The 26106-nt window shown below is 36.7% G+C and overlaps 1 protein-coding gene across 3 annotated transcripts; it reads left to right on the top strand.

Moving 5' to 3' along the window:
* Positions 1 to 971: 971 nt before the first annotated feature.
* On the top strand, positions 972 to 25429 carry LOC110810859 (phox (PX) domain-containing protein). 3 transcript variants are annotated; one of them, XM_088218102.1, is made up of 15 exons: positions 975 to 1472; positions 18611 to 19001; positions 19092 to 19269; positions 19422 to 19561; positions 19637 to 20834; positions 20982 to 21082; positions 21192 to 21336; positions 22075 to 22143; positions 22235 to 22280; positions 22406 to 22773; positions 22889 to 22968; positions 23999 to 24134; positions 24568 to 24757; positions 24852 to 24934; positions 25048 to 25429. In XM_088218102.1, exons 1-15 carry the CDS (start codon positions 1367 to 1369, stop codon positions 25180 to 25182), a joined length of 3366 nt encoding a protein of 1121 aa, XP_088074228.1. In that variant the 5' UTR covers positions 975 to 1366; the 3' UTR covers positions 25183 to 25429. The 3 variants fall into 3 exon arrangements, with proteins under 3 accessions (XP_088074229.1, XP_088074228.1, XP_088074227.1); XM_088218101.1 differs by having other exon boundaries at positions 19092 to 19278; XM_088218103.1 differs by lacking the exons at positions 24568 to 24757; positions 24852 to 24934; positions 25048 to 25429 and adding an exon at positions 24269 to 24561 and having other exon boundaries at positions 972 to 1472; positions 19092 to 19278.
* The last annotated feature ends 677 nt before the right edge of the window (positions 25430 to 26106 follow it).

Here is a 26106-nt window from a genome sequence, read left to right as displayed (position 1 = left end):
AACTTTATTGTTTAGCTCTCTCACAACTTGCTCGGACAAAATTAAAATTGATTTGAGTTTTTACTATACATTTTCTTCAAAAACTATTTATGCATAATTAAAATTGATTTGAGTTTACTGATGAACATATCCTATTTAGTTCGTTCTTGTAGAAATTTAAATTGGATTGAGTTTACTATACATATATCTCTTTACAACTCACTTATGCAAATTAGAATTAAGGTGAGTCTTTTTAAGGCATTAAACTTAACTACATTACCGTCATGTACTATTAAGGAGTGGTTATAATTCATGTTCATACGTCAAAATGGTATATCTAATTTGCATGCGTATAATAATATTTTATTATATCGCAGTCCTTTTATTGCTTAAGAAATAGAAGAAAATTTATGAACGGATATCTCAATTACTCATTGAATACAACATAATAGAACTATATATTTGTTTTGATCAAATACATAAATACATTTTATCTAAAGAATTATTAATTATTTGTGCACACAAACTAGCTTTAAGGCTATTATTGCCTTTTATTATTGTACTCCAAACTAAAAATTTGTTTCTCAGCATTCATCTTTGCCTGGCAGAAATGAACAGTAGCTTGATTGGGGCAAAGGATTACTAGTTTCTAAAAATTTTCATTTATGTTGGAAAGTATGTATACATCGTATTTTGCTCGGTCTCCCTAAGTTTTTAGACTATCTTTTGCACTTAAAACACATTGCAGTTGGAGGTAAGCCATTTTGATTTTGTATGGTTTTCTAGAAAGCTCTACCAAATCTTATTTATTTATTTTTGTAGGCAGTTAGGGCTAGAAATTCTTACGCTCATTAATATTATATTACTTTTTTACTTTTTTAAATAATAGTTTTGTTAATTTGACATATTCCTCCAAGAAGCTTTTAGCTTCCGGTGCATATATATATATATATATATATATATGCTCCTATTGCTGTCAAATATACTGCTTAAATACTTTTGTCAGATTGGGGAATGGTGGTTAAAATAATAGATCATACAAAACTCCCATAAATCCCAACAAAAATGAAAACGGAGAAGGAAGGTAAAGTGACAGAAACTGTGAGAAACAAATACAGTCACGCGGAAGCAAAAACCTACCGGTCCTCATATGACCTTCCTCGTTTTCTTTCCATCTTCTGATCCTCTCTCGTGAACTGCCCTATTTAGTTCCTTATTCTTTTTAATAATGACAGTTTTGGCATTTTTAGAGGATTCTCTTTTGGTGATCCATTGTGGAAATGAGAGGAAGGTCGTTTCGTTTGACAAGAGATAGATTTGGTCTTTCGGCCCAGCGATAAAGAAGATTGGGAAATATAGAGGAATTGTTTCTCCTTTGATTCACAACATGAGCCCGCAAAGGCTGGCGACTATTCGTGATTTGGTGGAGGAAGCGAAGAAGCGGATTGTGTTTCTGGTTATATGCGTTGTCGGCTTATCTTACCTCATGTCACGTAAGTTTCCGATGTCTTCCTTGATCGAATTATTTTCGTGCATTTTTCTTTTTCATTCTTATTCCAGTTTGATTATTCCGTATAGTAGCAGATATTAAAGCTCGATTCTTTAGGGTTTTATACGGTGAAAATGTAAAGGTAAGAGTGGTAACTTCACAATACGTGAGGTTTTGGTAGCGAGTAATACGCACGTCTTAGACATGTTGAAGTTTTCGTTTGTTCTAGATGCTATAAGTGTTAACCTTAAGGGCTACTATTTTTTTTTTTTTTTCTCTTTTCAAACAATTCTGCGTCAAATTTTTGGTGTTCGCGCAGACTATAATTGGCAGGAGAAAGAAGTGAGAGCAAGATAATTTTCCTCCAAACATTCCTGATTATTGAGGGAAAAGAAAACTGTGGATATTGGAGTTTTCTTTCCACGAGTTGAATGTGGAAAGTGAAATGAAGTAGTTTTTTTTTTTAAGATAAAAATGAAATGAACTAGTTCTTTTTGTTTTTTCCCCATTCGTTCTCTTTCTCCTTCGACTTCTCCATCTTCTCTAATAAGGACATGATAAAAAGTTCAATATTTTTCTATTTTTCTTTTCATATACGATTATATTGTTTGGGTAAACAGCATTCGTTATAGTTTCAGTAAAAGGGTTATATGTCCTTTCAAAAGAAAAAAAAAATTCATATTCTATATGCTGATAATGCATCAACTTATGTAGTTTCAGCATTGGTTATCTTGTGTTATATAATGCACCAACTTGTGCTGCAGATGTGAATCCAGAAAGTAACATGCTATAAAGTTGTTGTGAACTCTAAAACTTAGACCAGGTGATGGAACAAAATCTTAGACACACCTGTTAGATTGCAGCCGAACCTTAAAAAAGATAAAGATAACAATGAAGTTACAACCTTCCGTTTTGGCATCTTTCATCACAACTGATATCGGCATCTTCAAGATGTCAGTATCTGTTGACCAGTTGCTATTGTCTTTTCCTACAATTCATGAATAACTTTCTAACATATCATGAACCTTTGAGCTAGGAAATGTTGTGCAAACTTACTGGTTTTTCACGAGCTAAATTACTTCAGGTGTTGAAGTCAGTGGAGGGTTCTTGCTTTACTCTGATTTTTTTTCATGTTTATAGCAATGAAGATAGCTTTTGCAGGTACCTGATTTAATCATTTCAAAATTATTATACGACCTTTTTGTCACAAATGAAGATAGCTGGTGGGGACTGGGCAGGAAAACATTCCCCTTTTCCCTTCAAGACAGATTTGGAATTCCAGGGGCCCGCCTAGAATTGCTTTTTTCGCATGGGAGGCTTGTAGAGGAAGTATATTGACACTTGATAAGCTGAAGACCAGAGGCCAGATTGTAGTTAATGGGTGTTTTATGTGCAAGAAGGCTGTGGAATCCTGCTGCCACTTCTTCACTGCGAGGTGGTCCACGAGTTGTGATGCCAGATTTATAGACTGATTGGAATCAATTGGGTCATCTCTGGTTCGGTTTTTGATGAGATCTGGGCTTGGAGTGGGACTGACCTGAAAAAGAATATTGTTAAAATTAGCCCTTTAACCCTTTTTTGGGCCATTTGGAAAGAAAGGAATAAGAGGGCGTTTGAGGGTATTGAGAGGGATATTAATAGACTAAGAGATGTATGGTTTAATTATTTTGGTAACGTTGTGTTGGGTCATGACATCATTAGAGATGAGAATTTTGGGGATGTTATTGACACCAGTAAATTTGTATATGAGTGGTACCCTGTTTATATATATTTACATTTTTTATCTAAAAAATTAAATAAATAAAATTGAGGATGCCTTTCCTAAAGTATTTACAATGTTTTAGGATCCCGCAAACTATATAAGATGGCCGTACTCTTGCAGAAACTACAGAGATTATTGATGCAGAAGAGGGAAGAGCCCCATAATGGAGGGATTACTACAATATTAAGATGTTATATAATTATGATCTTTTATGGATCATCAAAGATATGTAGTCGATTTAGGAAATTATTATTAATTTAAGTTTATTATTTCTTATTTAGTTAAGAGTCCTATTCATTCCATGCTTCCTATTTCATATTCTAGAAATCATAAGATATCTAGAAACCGTGTTAATAGTTGGCACTGCTCAATTATTAGGAAGAATCTTATGAAGAAAACTTCATTGATATTATCTCATGCTATAGTGCCTAAATAACCTTGTGATTATGGTTGTGTTCTTGATCCTGCAATTGTGGATTAACAGTCACAGTTGTTGTGGTGGATTGAATTTTTTTATACTTACATTTTTGAACTGCTATTCAGCTGTGCTACATTAATTATCTTGAGTGCAAACCACTTTATAAGTTCAGCAATACTTGGATTCAGGATCCTAGCTCATTCAAGACTGTCTTTCACCAGAACACTCTGCTGCTACGATACAATTAAAAATCTTTTCTCTTATTTTCTTTAATTTCAGTTCTTCAACAAGAAGTTTTGAGTATTGCCATTTACAGTTTCTTCAAAACAGTTAGCAATCAGCATCCTATAGTAAAACCATCAATTCACTAATTATAGAAAGTATCTTGACCTCCTTGAATTTAGTAGCTTTAGAGTTGGTTCCTTACCAAAACATTGTCTCTTGCCTCGAGAAATGAACCCTTAATCTTGAAGGATGGTTGAGAAGTCTAGAATGCTCTATTTGCTTCGTTATTATGCTATAATAGAGTTGATTTTTCTTTTCCTGCTAAAGAGACTAGTGGGAAGGGGTGATGAATGTAGCCAATTTTCCTTGGGTTTGACCATAGGGATTCTCACCCACTTTAGAATGTTTGATTTGGATCTTAGATATTACTCTTATAGCAAATCTTGATGCAGAGTAGATTAACTTTAAAGTGCCTAAACGGATTAAAAATTATAATACTATTAAGTATAAAGCTACTATAACATTAAGTAGTATATTATTATAGTTTTAGTATTATTTCAAAAAAAAAAAAATTATTATAGTTTTAGTAACTTTAAGACTTTATTCTTATTAAGATAAGAGAGTGTGGAATTTGAAAAAAGATAATATCTTTACTCTCAAGTTCTTTTATGTCTATTTGGCCAACAGAGATGGGGAAGATGTGAGATTTCCGACTTTACAAATATGGAAAGTGAAGGCGCCTCTGAGAATCGTTTCGCTTGGGAAGCAAGTTGGGAATGTATCCTCACTATCGACAAGTTGATGAGAAGGGGGTCACATTATGGTTAATGGGTTTTTATTTAGGTAAGGAGACGGCTGAATCGTACAATCATCTTCTTCTTTGGTGTCCGGTGACTTATAGTATCTGGAACATAGTTTATGGTTTGTTGGGTATCAATTGGTTGATTGGGGGTTCGGTGAAAAATGAACCTTGGGTTTGGAATGGGATGGATAAGAATTTAAAATTTGTTAAGCTCATTCCATTAACTATTTTTTGGATGATCTAGAAAGAGAGGAACATTAGAGCATTTGATGGGTGTGTGGGAGATTTGGGTAGAATTAGAGGTAGATAGATAAATACTTTTAGGGCTCTAATTATGGAGCATGATGTATATGGGTAAGATAATTTTGGGAAGGTTTTTGATGTTTTAATTAATATGTAAATATTTTATATAAGGGCGACACCTCTTTGGTGTCTTATACTTAATTTACATTCTTTTTATCTAAAAAAAAAAGCCTTTATTGTTATTAGGGTTTAGTTTCTCATTATATTTATAGTATTTCTTCTTGATCATATTACTATTTGTATTTTCTATCTTTATGAGGAGTAGTATTTCTAATCTTATTGCTATTAGTGTTTCGTATCTTTTTAGGAGTGGTATTATGATCTTATTGGTCTTTCTATTTTTAATCTAATCCTATTCAGAAAAGAATTACTTGGTACGCTATAAATACTATTGCAATCTCCTTGAGATCATTATTAGGTTACTAGAATACTTTGAGAATCTCTCAATTTTTTTGTTAATGATACAATCAAACCATCAGATGTGATGGTTAAGACTTCTTACATGATATCTAACAAATCCTAGGTGTCATGTCTAGGTTCTTAAACCAAATTACTAAGTAAGCAAATTAATCGTAACTTGTCCTGCATCAATTTGGTTCTAAAGCTAAAAATTCTTACATTATATACCCAAAATACTATGTCCAAACAGCCCCAAACTCATTTGAACAAGAAGAAAAATTAACAAAATTGCGAAACCCTAAACACTCAAAATGGCTGCTAGTTTGTTCCCTAGCGGTGGGCCACCGCTAGGCGGTGATCAACAAGACCCATACCACCAGCCTTAGAAAACTTCAATTGTGGATCCCTAAAGCCTAGGCTCGAAGTTCCACCTATGTGCGTCACTCGTTGATACAATTTCTCTCATCCACTGCCTCTCTAAATTCCGTACTTCCATATCGTTCTATCTCACATGGATCTCGAATTTGTATCTCCCACCTCTTGTCAATTCTGGTAACAGAAGCTTGCTACTATTGACCAATCGCATAATCAACTGCATGTAAGGCTTGCTTGATCTACTGCGTTTAACTTACCTAAGCTACAAGTTTGATCAAATTGATTCCTTTTACCGGTTCCTATCTCAAATAGAGTAATTTGACACTCATTTAAAAAAATTCTAACTTTTAAATGGTATTTAATTTGAATTAAATGTTACGCAAGATGTGTTCGAGGAAGAAATTAATACTAGATTCGAGACAATATATAACACAGTCGATGCAACTTTTGAAGAATTAAGACATTGGTGTGCCTCATAAGTCGTTCATTAGGTCAAACTTTGTTAGTTACCCAAGCCACGGATAAAAGACACGTTGAAGATGATGCTGGAGATGTTACAAATGTGGATAGGTGGAAGCTCTTTATTTTGATTGAAGAAGAGGTCTCATGTTTTTCTTGATTGGCTTAACTCAATGAAATACTTCAACTGGTATGACATTTAGATGCACGAAGAGTTCAATTTGCCAAAATGAAACTAGTTGGACTTACAATATAACAATAACATTGATGAGAATATAACAAGGAGTCAACAATTGAAATATAAGGTAAAGTTAACTTGTAAAAAGTATTTACCTTCCATCTACTTTGGTAAACTTTATGACCAAATTTACACTTTAATTCAAGGTAATATGTCAATAATTGAGTACATAACAAAAGTTTAATTAATTAAGAATTTGAAGTCAGTTGGTAGATGATGATAGTCAAGATACATCTCAAAATACGGCAAGAATGAAAGCTGATATTGAAAGAGAGTTAATTTGGCAACTTCCTGCAACCATAGCACAAACCTACCAAGTTGCTATTGATGTGGAAGAATATTTGAAATATTCAATTTCGAGAAACATTTATTTTTTCTCATGGAATCCAGGCCCCAGAAGTCTTCGAATCAAAAGGTGAACTTATGAATGGATCAACATCAATTTCTAGGACTCTTTCCAAAGGTGAAGAAATTGTTTGCTTTAGATGTGGACAGTGTGGGCAAATCAGTTACAAATACCCAAAGAAGAGTAAATTGCATATTAAAACAAAACAATAAGAGATGCAACGAGGAGATTATGGAAATTAAGGAATTGATTTAGCTCCTATTCAACGAGTACCTCTCTTTTGTCTGTAGTAAGGTGCATAAAGGTAGAGTTCAAAGTGGAAAAACTAGAAAACCACCATGTGTTCCTATTGCCCAAGTCCTTTTTGAAAAAGACAACCATATGTAAGTTTAGTGCAAGGAGGAACCTTAGCTAATAAAGCAAATGGTTCGATCTAGTTATCTTCAATTCAAGAATGAAGTTGAAGTTTGTAGTTATTCAATACATTGATCTTATTCTCCCACCATGATTTTACACTTCTAAACAATTATTTGTTTCCCTTAAATTTGCTACTAAAGAGAATGACCAAGCACAAAGTTTGTTGAATTATCACATGGGAAGCTCGTGTTTTTTATGAAATAAAAAGTATAGTATGTATCATTAATTACAAACATTAAGAGAGTGCCAACCCATATATAAAAATATTTACCAATCAGGATGTCAATGAGGTCCCCAAAATTTTTTACAGAATACAGGAGATGACCCATGACAAAAGACCACAAGATCTGGAACCATTATCTCTAACCCTATCCAAAACCATCTTCCATCCCCTTAAAAGCTCTCATATTCCTTTCTTTTCACACTATCTAAAATATAGTAATGGGAATGAGAGTTACATGTTTTTTCTTTACCATTAATACCCTTCCAGACCCAAAATTCATCCTTTGCAACCCTTGCCATTACCCAACTAACTCAAAAAGTCATACGTCATGGTCCATAACTGGTATGCAAGTGGGCACCAAAGTAAGATATGATCCTAAGACTCCTTGCCTCTTGCCGAGTCCTAAGCTTTTCTCTTCTCATTAACTTGTGGATAGTGAGAATACATTTTCGCATTGCTTCCCAAGCAAATAAAGCAACTCCAGAAGGAGCATTCACCTTCCAGATTTTCCAAAAAGGAAAGCTGGTCTCTACGAAATCATTCTTGACTAAATAGTTATATAAAGAATTAACCATGAATGTCCCTATAAAATTGAGGCTTCAAACTAGTTGGTCATTTAAAGAAACTGACGATATTGATTTGAGGAGAGACTCATACTCATTAACTTCTTAATCATTGAGGTTTCTCATTACCTCCACATCTCGTTCGCTTTCTTCCGCAATGTCTATGAAAGACTTATAAACTGAGATATCCTTGTGTCAGGCAATAAGAAAGATATGGGGAAATTGATCTCTAGGTGCTCCTCCTCTAATAAGTTAAGAGTCGATCCAAAAATTGATTCTTTCCCCACTGTCAATCCTCCACCTAGTGCATTCATCAAGTTTATTCCTTGCCATGCATATCTTTTTACATATCTCCTTCCCATGTGGTCTTGACAGTATTCTGAATACCATCCTCTCTCCGTAGTACTAAACTTCGCATCTACTACCCTTCGTCATAGTATGTCGTTTTCTTTCATGAACCATTAAAGCCACTTGCCCTGCAATGCTAGGTTCATCTCTAGAAAAGATCTCAACCCCAAGCCACCTTGATGCGTTGGTTTTTTAAAGTTATTCCATGCCATCAAGTGATATTTTCTTCTATCTTTCGAGTCACCTTAAAGAAATTTATATTGAATTGATCCCAATCTTTTGACAACACTCGCTGGAAATGTCAAAAAGGACATGTAATAAATTGGAAAGTTGGCCAATGTACTATTAGTAAGTGTGAATCGCCCACCTTTGGACATAAGATTTCTCTTATGTCTTGCTAGCCTCCTCTCGAACCTTGCCACGACAGGGTTCCACATCTCACATTGTTGTAATTAGCTCAAGAGCATACTTAGGAATTTAATTGGCATCTCCACTTTTTTGCATTAGAAGACTTTTGTTAATGTACTAGCACTACTCTTGTCACCCAACCTTACCAATTTGGACTTAGTTAAGTTGATATTAAGATTAAAAATTGCTTAAAAGCACAATAGAACGCATTTAAGATTGAATAGAGCTCCTTTATCCGGTTTATAAAACACTGAGATGTCATCATCAAAAAATTTGTGAATTAATATGCTCAGCCATGCCAGTTTTAGTCCTCTAAACAACTCAAGTTCCCTGGGCTTAACGACAATTTATTCAAAGATTCCATGACAATAATAAAAAGAAATAGATAATGGATACTCTTGTCTGAGACCTTTGGTGGCCTTTAAAAAAAAAAGATGGACCCTTATTCACCATCATAGCAAAAGATGTTATAGTAATATAAGAGTTAATCCAGTTATATCATTTATCTCCAACGCCCATTCTCTTCAGTATGTATTCAATAAATCCTCAAGTAACATGATTGTAAGCTTTCTCTATATCAAGTTTGCAAAAATCCCCTTTTCTATTTCAAAATATTATATCATCAACAACCTCATTAACCACTAGTACCATGTCCATAATATGCCTTCATCCCATAAAAGTATGTTGATACTCGCCTAAAACTTTATTCATCACATTAGCCATTCTTTTGCTAATACCTCACCCCCCACAAACTTTTTACCTCCCTTGTTGAGATCGTCTCCATCTTTGTTTCTTAAAGACAAACAACATTCAGCTTACATCTCTTCAAACATCTGCTCACTATGTCTCTCTTCTTTCTATCATTCAGCCCCTTTACATTCCATGATGATATTTTATCTATCATTCTTGTGTTTGCTCTTCTCCACTCCTCTAGCGTTCTTCCTTCTGCAATGATAATTTATTGATGTATGCTTCTTCTTCTCTTTAAATGCCAAATCTGGTTCCTTCTGCCTCACCTTTCTCCTTCTTTCTATTACCCCAAAGATCTCAAGCAATAGCTCTTCAAAACCCTCGAACGTCAGCCCTAGAATATTTTATTTATTCTCTGGATATTTTGAAAAATCCATACAACTATATCCATGTCCCCCGTATCCCACTGAAGAGCTCTCAGTCCCTTCCGCTCTTTATTTTTTAAACTATCCTCCACCTCTACATCCACAATCTCCCCTCCTGACGGCACCACCACTATTGCAAGCCATCTAATCTCTTCATATTGCTACTTTGCCTCTTTTGAGAATACTACTAGATCGCATCTATCTTCTTCGGTCACTTGAATCTCTATTGATCTCATCTCCTCTACTAGTTCCACCTTCTCGGTCTCGACACCCCCTTCTGAAATGGATCCCCTCATTTCGGCATCAAAATCATCGTCCTCCTCCTCCGAGCTTCCCTTCTTTCTTTTTGCCTTCCTCCCTTCGGCTCCATCTTGCATCAACAGGTTCGGACCACCCAACTAGGTCGGGTTTTTTCTCCTCCAAGCCCACTTCAGATTGGACCCTCAAGGTCTTAATTTTGTTTTACTTGGGCCGGGTCGATCAATCCACTTACCTTCTCTATTTGAAGATACCTTTTTAACCAATTTTCTCTGTTGGCTCTGACCCATGGTGGTCTCTTGCTTTTTTCATTAAACCCCCAAAACAACATGAACCCAACGTGTTTTGATCCCTTTATCTTTGGCGGCCTAATGAAGTTTGCCCATTCATTTCGTTGCCGGATCTTATTTGCCCTACTCGTTTCCCCTGCACATCCTGCGATTTCACAACCGTCACATACGACCATGGTGCGTCAACGGATATGCACAACTCCATGCTACAGTGTGGATAGTGAAAGACGCATTTTCTCATATTGTTAGCATTCACATCCATTCCCCTACCTTATTTCTCTCCCACAGTCTTCTTCCCCTTTCTGTTAGGATTGATTATCTCATGCTCTGCAAGTCTGTAAACAGCCCATTTGGAATGAAGATTCGGTTTACTGTCTTCCCTCTTTCTTCTTTCATCACCAAAAACTTCCCATTCCTGTTCCATCCCAAAGCAATCTGTAAGTTATGAACCCACCAGTCTTATTCTTCCTCAGTAAACCTCACCCTTCTTTGTTTTTTTTTTTTTTTTTTTGAGATAAAAATGTATAGTATAAATTGATGAGGTACCAAAAAAGGGGTACCGTCTATTTACAAAAGATTTACAATCATGTTAGCATGTCAATGACATTCCCAAAATCTACATCACTGATAATGTCATAGTCAATCACAATAGATCTAAAAGAATGAAGCCACCTTTCTTTTATGCTAGAAATATTGCTCTCAACACTATCAAAAGATTACTATTTCTTTCTTTCCAAATGATCCAGAAAACAGACAGAGGTATCAAGTTAGCAATCTTATTTTTTACATATAAACCATCCCATGCCCATCTGGAATGAAGATTCGGTTTACTGTCTTCCCTCTCTCTTCTTTCATCACCAAAAACTTCCCATTCCTGTTCCATCCCGAAGCAATCCGTAAGTTCTGAACCCATCAGTCCTATTCTTCCCCAGTAAACCCCACCCTTCTTTGGTTTTTTTCTTTTTTTTTTTTTGAGATAAAAATGTATAATATATATTGATGAGGTACCAAAAAAAGGGTACCGTCCATTTATAAAAGATTTACAATCATGTTAGTATGTCAATAACATTTTCAAAATTTACATCACTGATAATGTTATGGCCAATCACAATAGATCTAAAAGAATGAAGCCATCTTTCTTTTATGCTAGAAATACTACTCTCAACACTATCAAAAGCTCTACTATTTCTTTCCTTCCAAATGATCCAGAAAACAGACAGAGGTATCAAGTTAGCAATCTTATTTTTTACATATAAACCATCCCACGCCCATATTTCACCCTCCACGGACCCAGCCGTAACCCAATCCACACCCAAAAGGGCATAAACCAAGCTCCAAAGACTATGAGCAATCGGACACCACAAAAGGAGATGGTTCCTCTGCATTTAAACAACAATAACAACCATTAATGAGTACCCTTCCTCTACTTCTCAGTTTGTCGATAGTTAAAATCCTCTCCCAACAAGCCTCCCAAGCAAAAAAGGTAATGTGGAGCGGAGCCTTGGTTTTCCAAATTTGCTTGGCCGGGAGGTTACATCTCAAAACATTCTCTTGATGATAATATGACTTGGCAGAAAAAATACCGTTTTTTTTCAAACTTCCACACGGCCCGTCATCAGAATTGGAAACAGACATCTCAGCCAACAATAACAACAAATCCTGAAACTCTTGAACCTCTCAGTTATTCAAATTTCTGCATACATTAATCTCCCAAACAATACTGCCATTAACAACTCGGTAAGCTTCCTCAACTACCATCTGATTAGACTGGGCAGTGCTGAAAATTCTGGGGAACTGTCTTTAGAGGCAGTCATCCCCTATCCAATCGTCTTCCCAGAAAATGATCCTATTTCCTCTTCCCAGTTTCCAAGTTATACACTGCTGGAAATTGCCCAATTGCATTAGAATTCTTCTCCACAAACTTTTTTGATGTGTAGCAGGAATACTGTAATCTTCTTTCCTGTCCATGTGCATGCCTCATCTAGCATGAACAATCTTTCTCCATAAGCTATTAACTTCTGTCAAGTACCTCCACAACCATTTGTCTTGTAAAGCAATATTCATGTTGACCATGGACCCAATTCCAAGACCTCCAAAATTGATAGGTTCTTTTACATCTTCTCACTTCACAAGATGGTATTTTCTCTCCTCATCACTTTCACTCCAAAAGAATTTACATTATATTGCTTCCAATCTTTTTGCGATCTTAATAGGGATAGTGATCAACAATAGGTAGTAAATAGGGAGATTAGCGATTGTACTTTTAATTAAAGTGTATCTCCCCCCTTTGGAGAGAAAATTTGTCTTCCACCTCGCAAGTCTTCAATTCAATCACCGGATCCCAAGATAAGTATCTTTGTACTTAGCACCAAGAGGAAGGCCAAGGTACTTGAACGGAAATACGATCTCTTTGCACCCCATAATCGCAGCAAAATAACCAACATCTCCACTACCACTAATTCTTGCCAATTCAGACTTATGTAAGTTAATCTTCAGACCGGATATAGCCTGGAAACACAAAAGTACACATCTCAAGTGCAAAATACTTCTCAACTCCGGTTGACAGAAAATAAAAGTGTCATCAGCAAAAAATAAGTGAGAAACTTCAATGACAGCCCCTCTTTTCCCCACCGACACACCCCTAATTAATTGTTGCTCATTTGCTCTGTTAAGTAACCCATTGAAAGTCTCCATCACAATTATAAACAAGAGAGGGGAAAGAGGATCATCTTGTCTTAAACCTCTAATAGCCTTGAAAAAACTTGAAGGACCCCCATTAACCAAAACAACGAAGACGTTGTGGTGATACATGCTTCCATCCAATCTCTCCATTTTTGGCCAAAACTCATCCTACAAAGCATGTAATTCACAAAGTACCAATTCACATGATCATATGCTTTTTCCATATCAAGTTTACACACCAACCAATCCTTATTATTACTCATTAACTCATCAACCGTTTCATTAGCAGCCAAAACAACATTCAGGATTTGCCTACCACCAATGAAAGCATGTTGACAATCACCAATAATTTCACCCAAAACTTTAACTAATTTTCTAGCCAACACCTTAGCAATTAGCTTGTACAAGCAGCCAGCCAAACTACTAGATCTGAAATCTTTAAATTCACTAGCTCCACCTTTCTTGGGTATAAGGGTTATAAATGTAGTATTTAGAGATTTAACAAACTTACCCTTTTTGTGCAGAGCATTGAAAACAGCCAATATATCCTCTTTAAGTAAAGGTTAGAAACTCTGTAAAAAAACTCTTGCTAAAACCATCGAGACCCAGTGCTTTATTACCATCACAGGATTTCAGCTCCTCAAGAATCTCATCAGCTGTAAATTCTTCTTCCAGACGCTGTCTGCTTTCTGTAGAAATACTGAGAAAAGGCAAGCCATCCAGTTTCGGCCGACAAACATGGGGTTCTAAATACAGATTTTTAAAATGCTCTTTTGCAGGCTCTCGCAGGTCAAAATTCCCCCCAATTTTCTTGTTATCCATAATAATCTCCTTGAAGAACCCCCATTAACCAAAACAACAAAAGACGTGGTGGTGATACACGCTTTCATCCAATCTCTCCATTTTTGGCCAAAACTCATCCTACAAAGCATGTAATCCACGAAGTACCAATTCACATGATCACATGCTTTTTCCATATCAAGTTTACACACCAAACAATCCTTATTATTACTCATTAACTCATCAACCGTTTCATTAGCAGCCAAAACAACATTCAGGATTTGCCTACCACCAATGAAAGCATGTTGACAATCACCAATAATTTCACCCAACACTTCAACTAATTTTCTAGCCAACACCTTAGCAATTAGCTTGTACAAGCAGCCAGCCAAACTACTAGATCTGAAATCTTTAAATTCACTAGCTCCACCTTTCTTGGGTATAAGGGTTATAAATGTAGTATTTAGAGATTTAACAAACTTACCCTTTTTGTGCAGAGCATTGAAAACAGCCAATATATCCTCTTTAGGTAAAGGTTAGAAACTCTGTAAAAAACTCATGCTAAAACCATCGAGACCCAGTGCTTTATTACCATCACAGGATTTCAGCTCCTTAAGAATCTCATCAGCTGTAAATTCTTCTTCCAGACGCTGTCTGCTTTCTGTAGAAATACTGAGAGAAGGCAAGCCATCCAGTTTCGGCCGACAAACATGGGGTTCCAAATACAGATTTGTAAAATGCTCTTTTGCAGCCTCTCGCAGGTCAAAATTCCCCCCAATTTTCTTGTTATCCATAATAATCTCCTCTATGAAATTAATTCTGCGTCGATGAGAGGCCAAAGCGTGGAAATACTTAGTGTTGTGGTCCCCTTCCTCCTACCACTTCTCTCTTGATTTCTGTCTCCACATCAGTTCCTCCTTTAAATAGGAGGCAAGTTGAATCTTTAATATACCCCTCATATTCCTTTCCTCTTCACTCAGCCCAATATCATGCTCTTTAGAATCCAAAGAGTTATCTCAGTCAAGATATTTTCAAAGCTGCTTTTATCTTTCATCCCCTCCTCTTTAGCCCAAACTTTAATGACACTTTTCAAGTGCCTAAGTTTGTAAGCAAATTTGAAACTGGCACAGTCCTGAACACCACAATTTTTCCAAGCATTTTCCACCAAACTGCGGAAACAATTCTTTCTCAGTCATTTGTTATCAAGCCGAAAAGGAACAGGTCCCCACTGAATCCCCTCTGCCTCCAAACAAATAGGATAGTGATCAAAAGTGGGTTGAGGAAGAGTTTTTTGGCTTACGTTAGTCAGCTCCAGCAGGAAATTTGATGACACCAGAAATCTATCGATTCTGGACTTATTTTTTTTATTGGACCAGGTCCAATGCCCTTTAGACGTCGGTAAATCCACTATCCCTAGCTTGTCCAAAACTTCTTTAAACTCTGTAGCGTCAGCCACCGAGAAATTGCTACCACTCCTTTCCTCCCTTGTTAATGTCAAATTGAAATCGCCACCAATTATCCATCTGCCACCCCATTTAGCTCTGCACATCTCCAATTTATCCCACAATTTTGTTTTCTCCACTTTATTACCTCTACAATAGACCCCAGTAAACATCCACTCAATATCACCTTTGCAATTGCTGAATATACAAGATATGGTGCACTCGCCTATGATGACATTCAAACAGTTTAGTCATTCCTCCTTCCAGAAAATTATCATTCCCCCCGTAGATCCATTTGCTGGGACTGCATGCCAAGCCCAGTTTTTCTTGCACCAAAAATTATAATTCTTAACAGAGGAATAGTCTTCAATTTTCGTTTCTTGCAGACACACAACCATAGGCTTCCATCTCTTCAAACAACCTTTAATAACCAATCTTTTACCTCTATCATTCATCCCGCGGACGTTCCAAGATACAATTTTTCCTATCATTCAGAATACAACTTACTTCCTTTAGCTTTCTTGCGCTCTTTCCTCCTCCCGTCAGTTGATGGTAGATTCCAATCTTTTAAGCTCCCCTGGGGTACCACAACTCACTTTTCTCCTCTCAGTTACAGCTGGCCCATCCATTTTTACTCACAAGCACTTTTGGTTTCTTAATTTCAGAGAAGAAAAAATATGATAAATCTTCCATACCTTCTAGAGAGACACCCATCTTTTTGCTGAACTTGTTCACGTTATTTATGACCCACTGAGAACAATACTGCGCCTCTCAGCTTGATATGTTGACACCTTCTAAACTCAGTTGAATGATTTCTTCAATATCTAGGTCGTGAAAAGTGTCAAGGGCCAAATCATTTTCGACCACCATTACGTCCCGGTTCTCCTTCAGGTCTTCCTTTTCATCACCCGTAACTTCAAAATCAGTCTTCCCTTCACCTTCGAACTCCTCTATTGTAGAGAAAACTGAATACTTGTCTTCTTCTTCTCTATCTCTCAGCACCAGACACTGAGCAGCAAACACCCTTTTCTCATTTTCCACATCTGCTTCTTCTTCGTCAAGCCCTAATTTCTCACTTCTCTTTTCTTTAATATCTGTCAGGTCCCTAGGAGAAAAGAGGTCCTCCTCTTTAGAAGCCAGATGTCTCTCCCCGGGTCGGGTAGACAGCACCAAGCGAATCCGGGCACACAGAAAGGCCCCCGCTAACATCAATCTTCATTTTCCATTTCCCTTTTTCTCTCCATGAATACTTTTTCTTTTCCCTCGGCTCATCTTTTTTAACAGTTTGAGAGCGGCCCAACACAACGAGGGTCTTAGCCTTATCACCTCTTTTACCAAAACGACGTTTGGGATTGTCGTTTGGGGCACTAACCGTATGCCCAATTCATGGACCATAATGACTATTTGGGTCAACCCGACAAGATTCAGATTGTTTCTGCCCTACCTGAATCACACTACCCTCAACAGCATGTACCACCGCCGCGTACGTCTTGCCCTCGAACTCCAATGCTATATCAGCGTTGATCAGGATGTTATAGTGAGGACAGTGGAAAGAAGCTTTCCAGGAAAAAATCATTTGATCCACCTTTTCGTTTGGACATTCCAATTTCTTCCTTTCTCCAGCTTCCGAGCCTATAGACGGTTTGACTGGTTTGTCCGCAGTTCATGTGCTGTCACCAATAACTTCCACCACCCTTTTCCCTGCAAACCTCTCGGAAAAAAATTCTCTTCACCCTCCCATCTCCTTGAACAGTCAGATTTAGGTATTTCCTTCATCAGTTTGAGCTATAAGAAAATCATAACTCAGTTTCTTCTCACCAAATGTTTTGCCCATGTGCCCGGTCTACACTTCCACCAAAAATCATCTAACGCATCGAGAAACCATGTATACTCCTCCTTGTCCAAAAAAATCAACCTTTGGAATCCTCTCCCGTTCTCTGTAATCCGTAGCCCTTCTGCCTTCTTTCCTTTGCAGCATAAATTGAAAGATTTTTCCTCTAAGTAAAGATACCTCCGACCATACGAGTTCATGTGTTAGGGTTTTGATCGGACAAGGCGGCCGACCAAAGGCTGAGCACGAGTTAGGGTTTAGAGAGAGAGAGAGAGGGGGTATGGGTTTAGAGAGAGAAGTAACTTTTTCAGCAATCAGTAAACTCACCCTTCCTCCAATAAAAATCTTCCAAGGTGTCCAGCAACCATTTGACATCCTCCTCTTCCAGCGATATTGTTACCTGAAAGCCTCTCCCATTTTCACAGATCCTCAATCCCTTCATATTTTTGCTCTTACTAACCACGTCGAATGGTTTCTTCTCAATCTTAATGAACTACCTCTCACCACACATGCCTCCCTCTCTATCGGCTACCCTAGACCCACCCTCACCCTCTACGACAGACTACCTCTCCTCCTCCTTTTCTCTATAACCGGTTTCATATCCTTACTATTGATGACTATGGCTGTATTAAAAGCTCAGAATGAAATGGCTATGGAGTTCGACAGACAGCTTAAAGACACAGTCGTCATGCTGAGGACTGAGCTCCCAGAGCCTGCAGTTAAGGGTTGATTGTATCACACTGGTTGTGAAGGGTTTTATGGCTGTTGTTAATGTTACATGGTAGTCATTGCTGGTTGAGCTTGTTTGAAATCTATCCTTGTGGCATGTGGAAGTTATCAATCTTGTTGCTAGGCAGTTTCTGGAATTCGTCAACTTGTTGCAAGGCGGTTCGAAGAATTTGTCAATGTTGTTATGAAGTAGTCCATGGAATTCATCAAAATACAATACTAATTTAAATTTTTTATTTACTTTATTTCAACTTATTTTCTGATTCTGCTGGAGGGGGATTTCAGAGGATAGGAATATTTCCTATATAGTCTATTTGAGAATATTAAGCTAGTTTTCTTATAGTCCGTTCCTATATAATTAACATCCTATGCAAATAGATATCATTATATTCAGTGCCCTATGTAGTTATAAATTCTTTTTTTTGTATTCCTTGATATCTCTGTTAAGATGTATAATTCTTCAACATTCTTCCTTTTCTCTGGACAATGTGTCTGGTCAACTTTTGTGTAGAATTTTGCAATTTCATGTTAACCTTATCTCATCTAGTTTATATAAATAACTTATTTGTTGAGCCAAGTTGATATGAACTTGTAGCTTTGACCTTTGATGGAAGGTACAAAGTTTCATTCAGAAGTTTTAAGCAGTTTACCTTCCTTCTCCATGAATTACTATTTCTTCTTGGTAACATAATTTTTTGTTGGAATTTAATATTCTTTGTCTTATATCAGTGACAAGCTCCTCGGTCTGGGTCAACTTGCCTGCTGCTACTTGCTTAATCATTCTCCTTCGCTATTTCTCCCTAGATTTTGAAATGCGGAGAAAGGCCATTGTGTATAAAAGCAAACCTTCCTCAGCAGATGGATTATCTCAGAAGTCTCCAGAATGTCCCAAAGTTCTTGATCGATCCAACTGGAGAAAGAAAGTCAACTCACCTGTTGTTGAGAATGCAATAGATCAATTCACCAGGCATCTCGTTTCTGAGTGGATCACGGATCTCTGGTATTCTCGATTAACACCCGATAAACAAGGTCCTGAAGAACTGGTACAAATCATAAATGGTGTTTTTGGGAAATTTTCTAGTCGCATGAGAAATGTTAATCTCATTGATCTGTTGACAAGGTTTAACTTCTCATTTTTTCAGCTAGTTTTGGTCACTTCTATCTGTTAAAATGTTCTTTGGGGAACTAATTTTCTTCTAGGATGGTGCAGGGATCTTATTAATCTCATATGTAGTCACTTGGAGCTTTTTCGTGTGAGTCAGGCAAAGGTTGAGGGGAAGCAAGTATGGTCACTGACTATTGAACAGCGAGATGTGGAAATTAGACGCATCCTTTCCGCTGAGAATAAATTGCATCCGGCTTTATTTTCTGCTGAAGCTGAGCACAAGGTTATTACTGTATGCATCGCTCTCTAATTTTCCTAGTTAGTCAATGGCATCATGCTCTAAGCATGAAGCCATTGTGGCTGAAGCCATTATTGCTTAGGTTCATTTGTGTTCCTTATTCTTCTAAAGACAACTCCATATTATCTAATTGGCAGGTTTTGCAGCATTTGATGGATGGCCTAATTTCTTTCACATTCAGACCTGAAGATCTGCAGTGCTCTTTCTTTCGATATACAGTGAGGGAGCTTCTTGCTTGTGCTGTGATGCGACCAGTCTTAAATTTAGCCAGTCCAAGGTAGTCCTTCTTTCAACTCTTTAATTTACTTCATAGTCACTGCTGTTCATTGTCTTCCTGGAATTTTGAGGGCAGGTTTATAAATGAAAGAATTGAATCCTTGATCATATCCATGACAAAGGCCAAAGAGGGCGTTTCTCAAACAGTAGAGGCATCTCAGGCAAAACCAACTGGTTCTTCCAAGATTTCTGCTGATCATTTTTCTAGGTTCCTAGACCCTTCAGTTACTGGTGTAGAACTTGTGCAGTTAAGAAATGATCAGTCTCAGAATGTGGGAGATTCTGCTAAAACAGAAAATGTGAATGGAACAGATTTTTCGAAAGATCCACTCCTTTCGGTTGATACACAATCTTCTCGTTCATGGAGCTCATTAACCCCAAACACAACTGCAGGTGATGAACAGGGAATTCAACAGCACTCTTCTGCAGGGGAATGGGGTGATATGTTAGATTTGATTTCACGAAGGAAAACCGAGGTCCTTGCTCCTGAGAATTTTGAAAATATGTGGGCAAAGGGGAGAAACTACAAAAAGAAAGGGGAAAAGAAGTTAATTGAGCAAGTCCCGCAGCATTCATCTGTAGGAAAGCATGTCACTGTAGGGCATGCAAAGGAAATGTCGAAGGCCAAAGGAACAGATACAGCCAAACTTAATCCCTCTGACAGCCATACTGTTCAATCTGGACGTGACCAGCATAGAGTAATAAACTGTTCCTTTAGTTCGCACCCAGAAGATAATGAACCCAACCACATGCGATTGGAGGGGGTTGAATCCGAAAGCAGTAGTGGTTATAACTCTGAAGATGAAGAAACTGGCAACATAACAGGCCTTGATTCCCCTGGAACTAAGGTTTGGGATGGCAGAACTAACAGAAATCTGGGTGTGTCTCACATTCATCACCCCCTTGAAAATTCTGGAAGCCAGTTTACAAAGAAGACTAGTAGAGGGCAAGTTCAGTATCGCATGATACCTACAAATCAGTCTGGTAGGAAAAGGTATAGATTGAATAGTCATAAGCTGCCTGTTTGGCAAGAGGTGGAGAGAACAAGTTTCTTGTCTGGAGATGGACAGGATATACTTAGTCCTTCTAAAGGACATCCAAAAACTGAGGATTCTAGTGATGATTCTGACACTGAGTTCATGAGTAGAGTGAACAGCGGAGCAACTGCTTCTTCATCTGTACCCTCTATTTCAATATCACAAAGCCATGCTTTTACTGTTAATTCCGTGAAAAGGTCACTGATGACAGATTCGTTTTTCAAGTTGAGATGTGAGGTCAGTGCATGAAGTTTGTACTTGCACTTGATTTAACATGCTTAATGTTCATTCTCTGATATTTCCATAAATGTATGTGTTTGTGTGTTTATGTATCTCTAAATATATCTATATTTATAATCAACACAAGCTTATTATCTTCTGCAGGTGCTGGGTGCAAATATTGTGAAGAGTGGGTCCAAAATGTTTGCTGTATATTCCATATCTGTTACAGATGTAAATAGTCATAGCTGGTCAATAAAAAGAAGGTGTCAGTTGCTCTTTATAAATTGTTTCATCCTATGCTATCAGTTTATCACTAATACTCTACGAGTTACAAAATGGCTTCAATTACCAATATTTTGATCTTTCTTTCAGGTTTCGACATTTTGAGGAGTTGCATCGGCGGCTTAGGGAGTTTCCAGAGTATAATCTTCATTTGCCACCAAAACATTTTTTGTCAACAGGTTTAGATGTACTTCTCATTCAAGAACGATGTAAATTACTTGACAGATATTTGAAGGTTAACCATTTAAACTCCCTCTTTAATGTCCTTATTGGTAAACATTATTCAACATTTGGAATTAAGGATATGTTTGGAATAAATCTATAACTTGTATGGAACTTATTTGTTTCAGATTTATTTTAATTAAAAGATGATAAGAGGCATACCTAAAATGAAAAAGATTTGGTTAATATGAAATTTTATATGAAATTAGAACATATATTCCAAATTTGTCAGTTTTAATGGAATTTAGAATATATTGAGCATTGGAAACAGTCTACACATTTTATCAAATTTTTATTCCATCATGGATTCCATATATATATATCCTAATACAGTCTATAAAGTCTCCTGATTAAACTAAGAATGGACTTGTATATAAATTTCACAATATTTATAGATTTGTTCTGAATATAATATACATTTTATGCCTCTGTTTAGGAAATCCCCTTTTCTTGCCTGATTTCTGATTTTTAACTGCATATTGGGAGATTTTATTCATTAACCGTATATGCCTCTTGAAGTTATTCTAATAATAATCTTGTATTCTAGTACTCTTTTTATGATTCTCTTGTGAGCTAAGACCGGTCAGCAGTTTATTCCTTGCTTCGTCACTTACACGAGTTTAGACTTGCTATTCAAATATGTAGACTTCCACTTTATTGAACTAGTTTTGATTCGCCTCATATTGTCCCTTCATGTCGTGTGCTTGCTCCTAATACTTAGTTAACTGTTCCATTTATTGTCATTTCTCAGAAGCTCCTGCAGCTTCCAACAGTTTCAGGATCAATTGAAGTTTGGGATTTTCTTAGTGTTGATTCTCAGGTTTGGTAGTTTTTCCTTCCATTTATAGGTTTCTGTAGGGGTATGAATATTTCTTTCATGGCTAATTTCTTATATTATCTGCTGTCTGCAGACTTATGCATTCTCGAGTTCCTTCTCTATTGTGGAAACTTTGTCAGGTAAACAATTACTATGCAGAAAAATGTTTCTCCGAGTTTATCTTTCCAAAACATAAGAAACATCTGTCTTACTTCATTCCTCTTTCTCCATTATTAATTTTTCATGTTGTGTATGAACTTTCTAGTTGATCTGGATGATAAGCCTCCTGAAACAAGTAAAAAGCTTTTGAATGTCACTGGACCTGTGGTTGATCAGCTATCCTCCCGGGGAGAACATTTGAGCATTGAAAACAGAGAATCTTCATTGCAGTTGAAAAATAATTCTACAGTAGATGGGTTAAGGTTGGATACAAAAGGTTCATCTCATTCCTCTGTGGCTGGTAAAGAACATGAAAAGTCATTTACTTCAGAGAGTGATCCAAATGGTAGGATGCAACAAACACATCCTTCGCGAAATTTGGGAAAGATGCTAAAAGAAAGAGAGACTGATGGTTTGGAAGAGATTTCCAGGTCGCTTGCTGATGCTGCCACAGATCCATCCCTTCCTACAGAGGTAAACGATCACATAATGTCCTATAATCAGTCTGTCTAAATTTGCACGCTTGTGGACCTTTTTTTATTTTGGTAGATCTTTGAGTCTGTAATGTTGGTAATTGTCTTCCATGCAGTGGATACCACCAATGATAACTGTCCCCATGCTAGATTTTATTGATGTTATCTTCCAGCTCCAAGATGGTGGATGGATCAGGTGAACTATCAGTGCTTCTATGATTATTATATAATTGTCAGTATTGGCATTCAAGTTTCAATCACTATTTCTTTCCTCCCCAACCCCCACGCCAGAAACATTATATTTTTGTTTGTATCTCAGTTCACATCCCGTACTTTTAATTCGACTAATTTACCCTTTTTACTTTTGTATTGTCTAAAATTTGTACCTTCTCTTAAATTATAAAAGTTCTAATTATTAATAGAATTAACACTGAGGCCAGTTTAATCTCTCACTAACATTCTACTGTTAGAAATGCTCATCAGATATCGTGAGTTCTGTCAATTCCTCAAAATCATTAACCTATCTGAACCCATTATCAGATCTCTTTTCTTCATGCTGTATCATAATCAGGGCCAGTGATGAGATTGAAATTTTCACTTATTATTCATATTCTCTTTGCTTATTCTCTCTCTCTACATATCCACCTATTAGCTTATTTTCCCTTATTCTTGCTTGCGATGGAATCCAAAACTAGGGGATTAGGGGAGTTGGTCAATCAATTAAGTGTGGAGGCAGCATTCATTCTATGAACAGAAAAAGAGGATTATGGATCTGAGACTCTCAAGAACAAGTATATTTATGTTAAATCAGAGTTTTATTGATTAATCGTGAATCTGCAAATTTTCTTCAGTTATAATACCTTCTAATTTTTGTGTTAGCAAAATAATTCTACCCCTCCATCTTTCCACAAAGCAAACACATTTAAGATATTCAGGAAATAGTTTGCAAAAGAAGAAAAACCTGTTTCTCTCATTTTCTCTTCCAGCCTGCATCTTCTTCTTATGGATATTTTATTAAATTTCTGAGCTAGCCTTCTGAGGTCTGTTCTCATTAAATTATGTGGTTATTTAACAGAAGGGGTAAGTTGATAAAATTTAAAACTACAGTGTAAATTGAGACAGACTTATAGGATGTTTTTTGTAATATGTACAGATATATATATATATACACATTTGATTTTATTTGATAAGATGAAGTCATGTTTCCCTGGACTTCCATGGCACAGACGGAAGGCTTTTTGGGTGGTAAAACAGGTGCTACAACTTGGAATGGGTGATGCCTTAGACGATTGGCTAATAGAAAAAATCCAGCTTCTGCGTAAGGGATCAATTGTTGCTTCCATTATCAAGCGGATTGAACAGGTGATGAGTCAATTCAACAGCTTTAAGCTTTTTCATATTAGTCTTGATTTACATTGATATTATAGTAGAACTTTTTGTACTTAATCACATTGATTTTTTTTGGGGGAGAACTTAATGCTTGCTTCTCAAAGTAGGAATTGAACTCCTGGTTCCCAAGCTATTCAAGGTGGAGATTGGAATATTTTAAACACTAAAAGTCATGCTCTAATTGTATACATCCAAGCTCATATGACAATTAAGAACTATGAACAAATTAGAAACAAGTCGAAAATGGACCAACCTGGTCTCAGGAGGCTGTGTACATTTCCTTGGTAACACATCTGATGGACTGGGATTATGTGCACTCTGCTGGAAATTTATTCAGCCCTGAATGTTAGTAATTGACAAAAGAATTTCTACTTTCCGGATTTAATCTTCCCTGTGTTTGAAATAGATACTTTGGCCTGATGGAATATTTATAACCAAACATCCGAAGCGACAACGGTTGCCACCATCTAGAAGTCCTTCCATGAGTTCACCTTGTGGCCAGCAACCCTCTGAAATAGCATCCCTTAAATCGAATGAGGAGCAACAGCAACAAGAAGCAGATCGACGTGCAAAGTTTGTATACGAGCTAATAATAGGTAACCTTGCTTTCCCAACTTTTTTCGTGTTATCGAAGGCATAAGACTTCCAATAAAGATGACTGATCCAGCAATGCACATTATTTCAATACAGACAAAGCACCAGCTCCTATCACAGGCCTTGTTGGTCGGAAGGAGTATGAACAATGTGCCAAGGATATCTACTTCTTTCTTCAGGTAATCTGTTTTCAGAGAATTGATTAATCTTTCATCTTGTCAATGTGATTTCAATCTTCGGATATAGCTTTATGTTGTGATGATGATGTGATTGCATTTCTACATTATTGCAGTCATCAGTTTGTTTGAAGCAACTCATGTTTGACCTTCTTGAGCTGCTACTTTTATCTGCATTCCCGGAGTTGGATTATGTCTTCAAGCAGTTGCATGAAGAAAAGAGCAAGTTTGGGGAGTTTAAATCCAACTGATGAATACATATCAAGTTCAGTTTCAGGAATGAGAAAACACATGCTTGTGTTACTTTGCTCTTTCCTAAGGTCAAGAACAAACTTTTTATGCTTGGCTTGGCTTACGATTTTTTGCAGAAAATACATTATCCTTCATTTGGAGTAGTAACTCTGGACTTGCCCCTTGTTAGAATTTTGCTGAAATTATATATTTTGAGATGGCATGAGGGGATAAAGGAACAAAAATGTTCTTCAGCTTGGTAATTCAGTTTCGTCTCTCAATCCCCAAAACATCATTTTTTACTTTATACAATTAAGTTATAATTGAATCTTTGAAAGTTTTTTTTCTTGAATAATATATTAGTCTCTTAACATAATAAAATAAGACTTCTTAATCAGACTAAAATTACAGCAGCACCTTGTACCATAATCACAAATTAAAATAAAAAAATTGTCAACTTAAAAAATAATTTACATGAAAGTTGGAACTCGATATAACAAAACTTATGGTTTAAAAGACTACATTTATACTTTCCCAATATATAATACGTTAATCTTGTTAAAACACATGCTTGATACCGTTAGCACGCTAAAAGGCCTAAAACAGGACAAGTAGTCGAATGGCAACCTTGCATTACTAAAATTGGCGATGTTGCATATCCCTGAGGCTCCTTTTAAGTAAGAATCACAAGACAAAAACAGAATAAACATAACCACCCCATACTACAAGACCATATCGCACTAGAAGTACTCACTCTTTTCTAGTGCCAATTTATATCAAAGCCAGTTCGACATTAAGACATTCCACTAAACAAAAATTCTCTTCTCCCTCGCTCCCTATGATTTAGAGAACACTTATTGTAAGACCAATGCCCCATGCATAAGTCACATAATATAAATAGCACAATGGAAAACTATCCACTTCTTCCTCCAGAATTCACTGCA

This window comes from Carica papaya, chromosome 4 (genome assembly GCF_054855325.1).
Source record: "Carica papaya isolate Zhongbai chromosome 4, ASM5485532v1, whole genome shotgun sequence".
Classification (NCBI taxonomy): Eukaryota; Viridiplantae; Streptophyta; class Magnoliopsida; order Brassicales; family Caricaceae; genus Carica; species Carica papaya.
This window is presented reverse-complemented; position numbering and strand designations above follow the sequence as displayed.

Coding starts and splice junctions, on each gene's coding strand:
- LOC110810859 (XM_088218101.1), top strand. CDS start 1,367: ATGAGCCCGCAAAGGCTGGCGACTATTCGTGATTTGGTGGAGGAAGCG. Junction 21,083..21,191: donor AGCTGGTCAATAAAAAGAAG/GTGTCAGTTGCT, acceptor TCTTTCTTTCAG/GTTTCGACATTTTGAGGAGT. Junction 22,969..23,998: donor CAAGATGGTGGATGGATCAG/GTGAACTATCAG, acceptor TCCATGGCACAG/ACGGAAGGCTTTTTGGGTGG.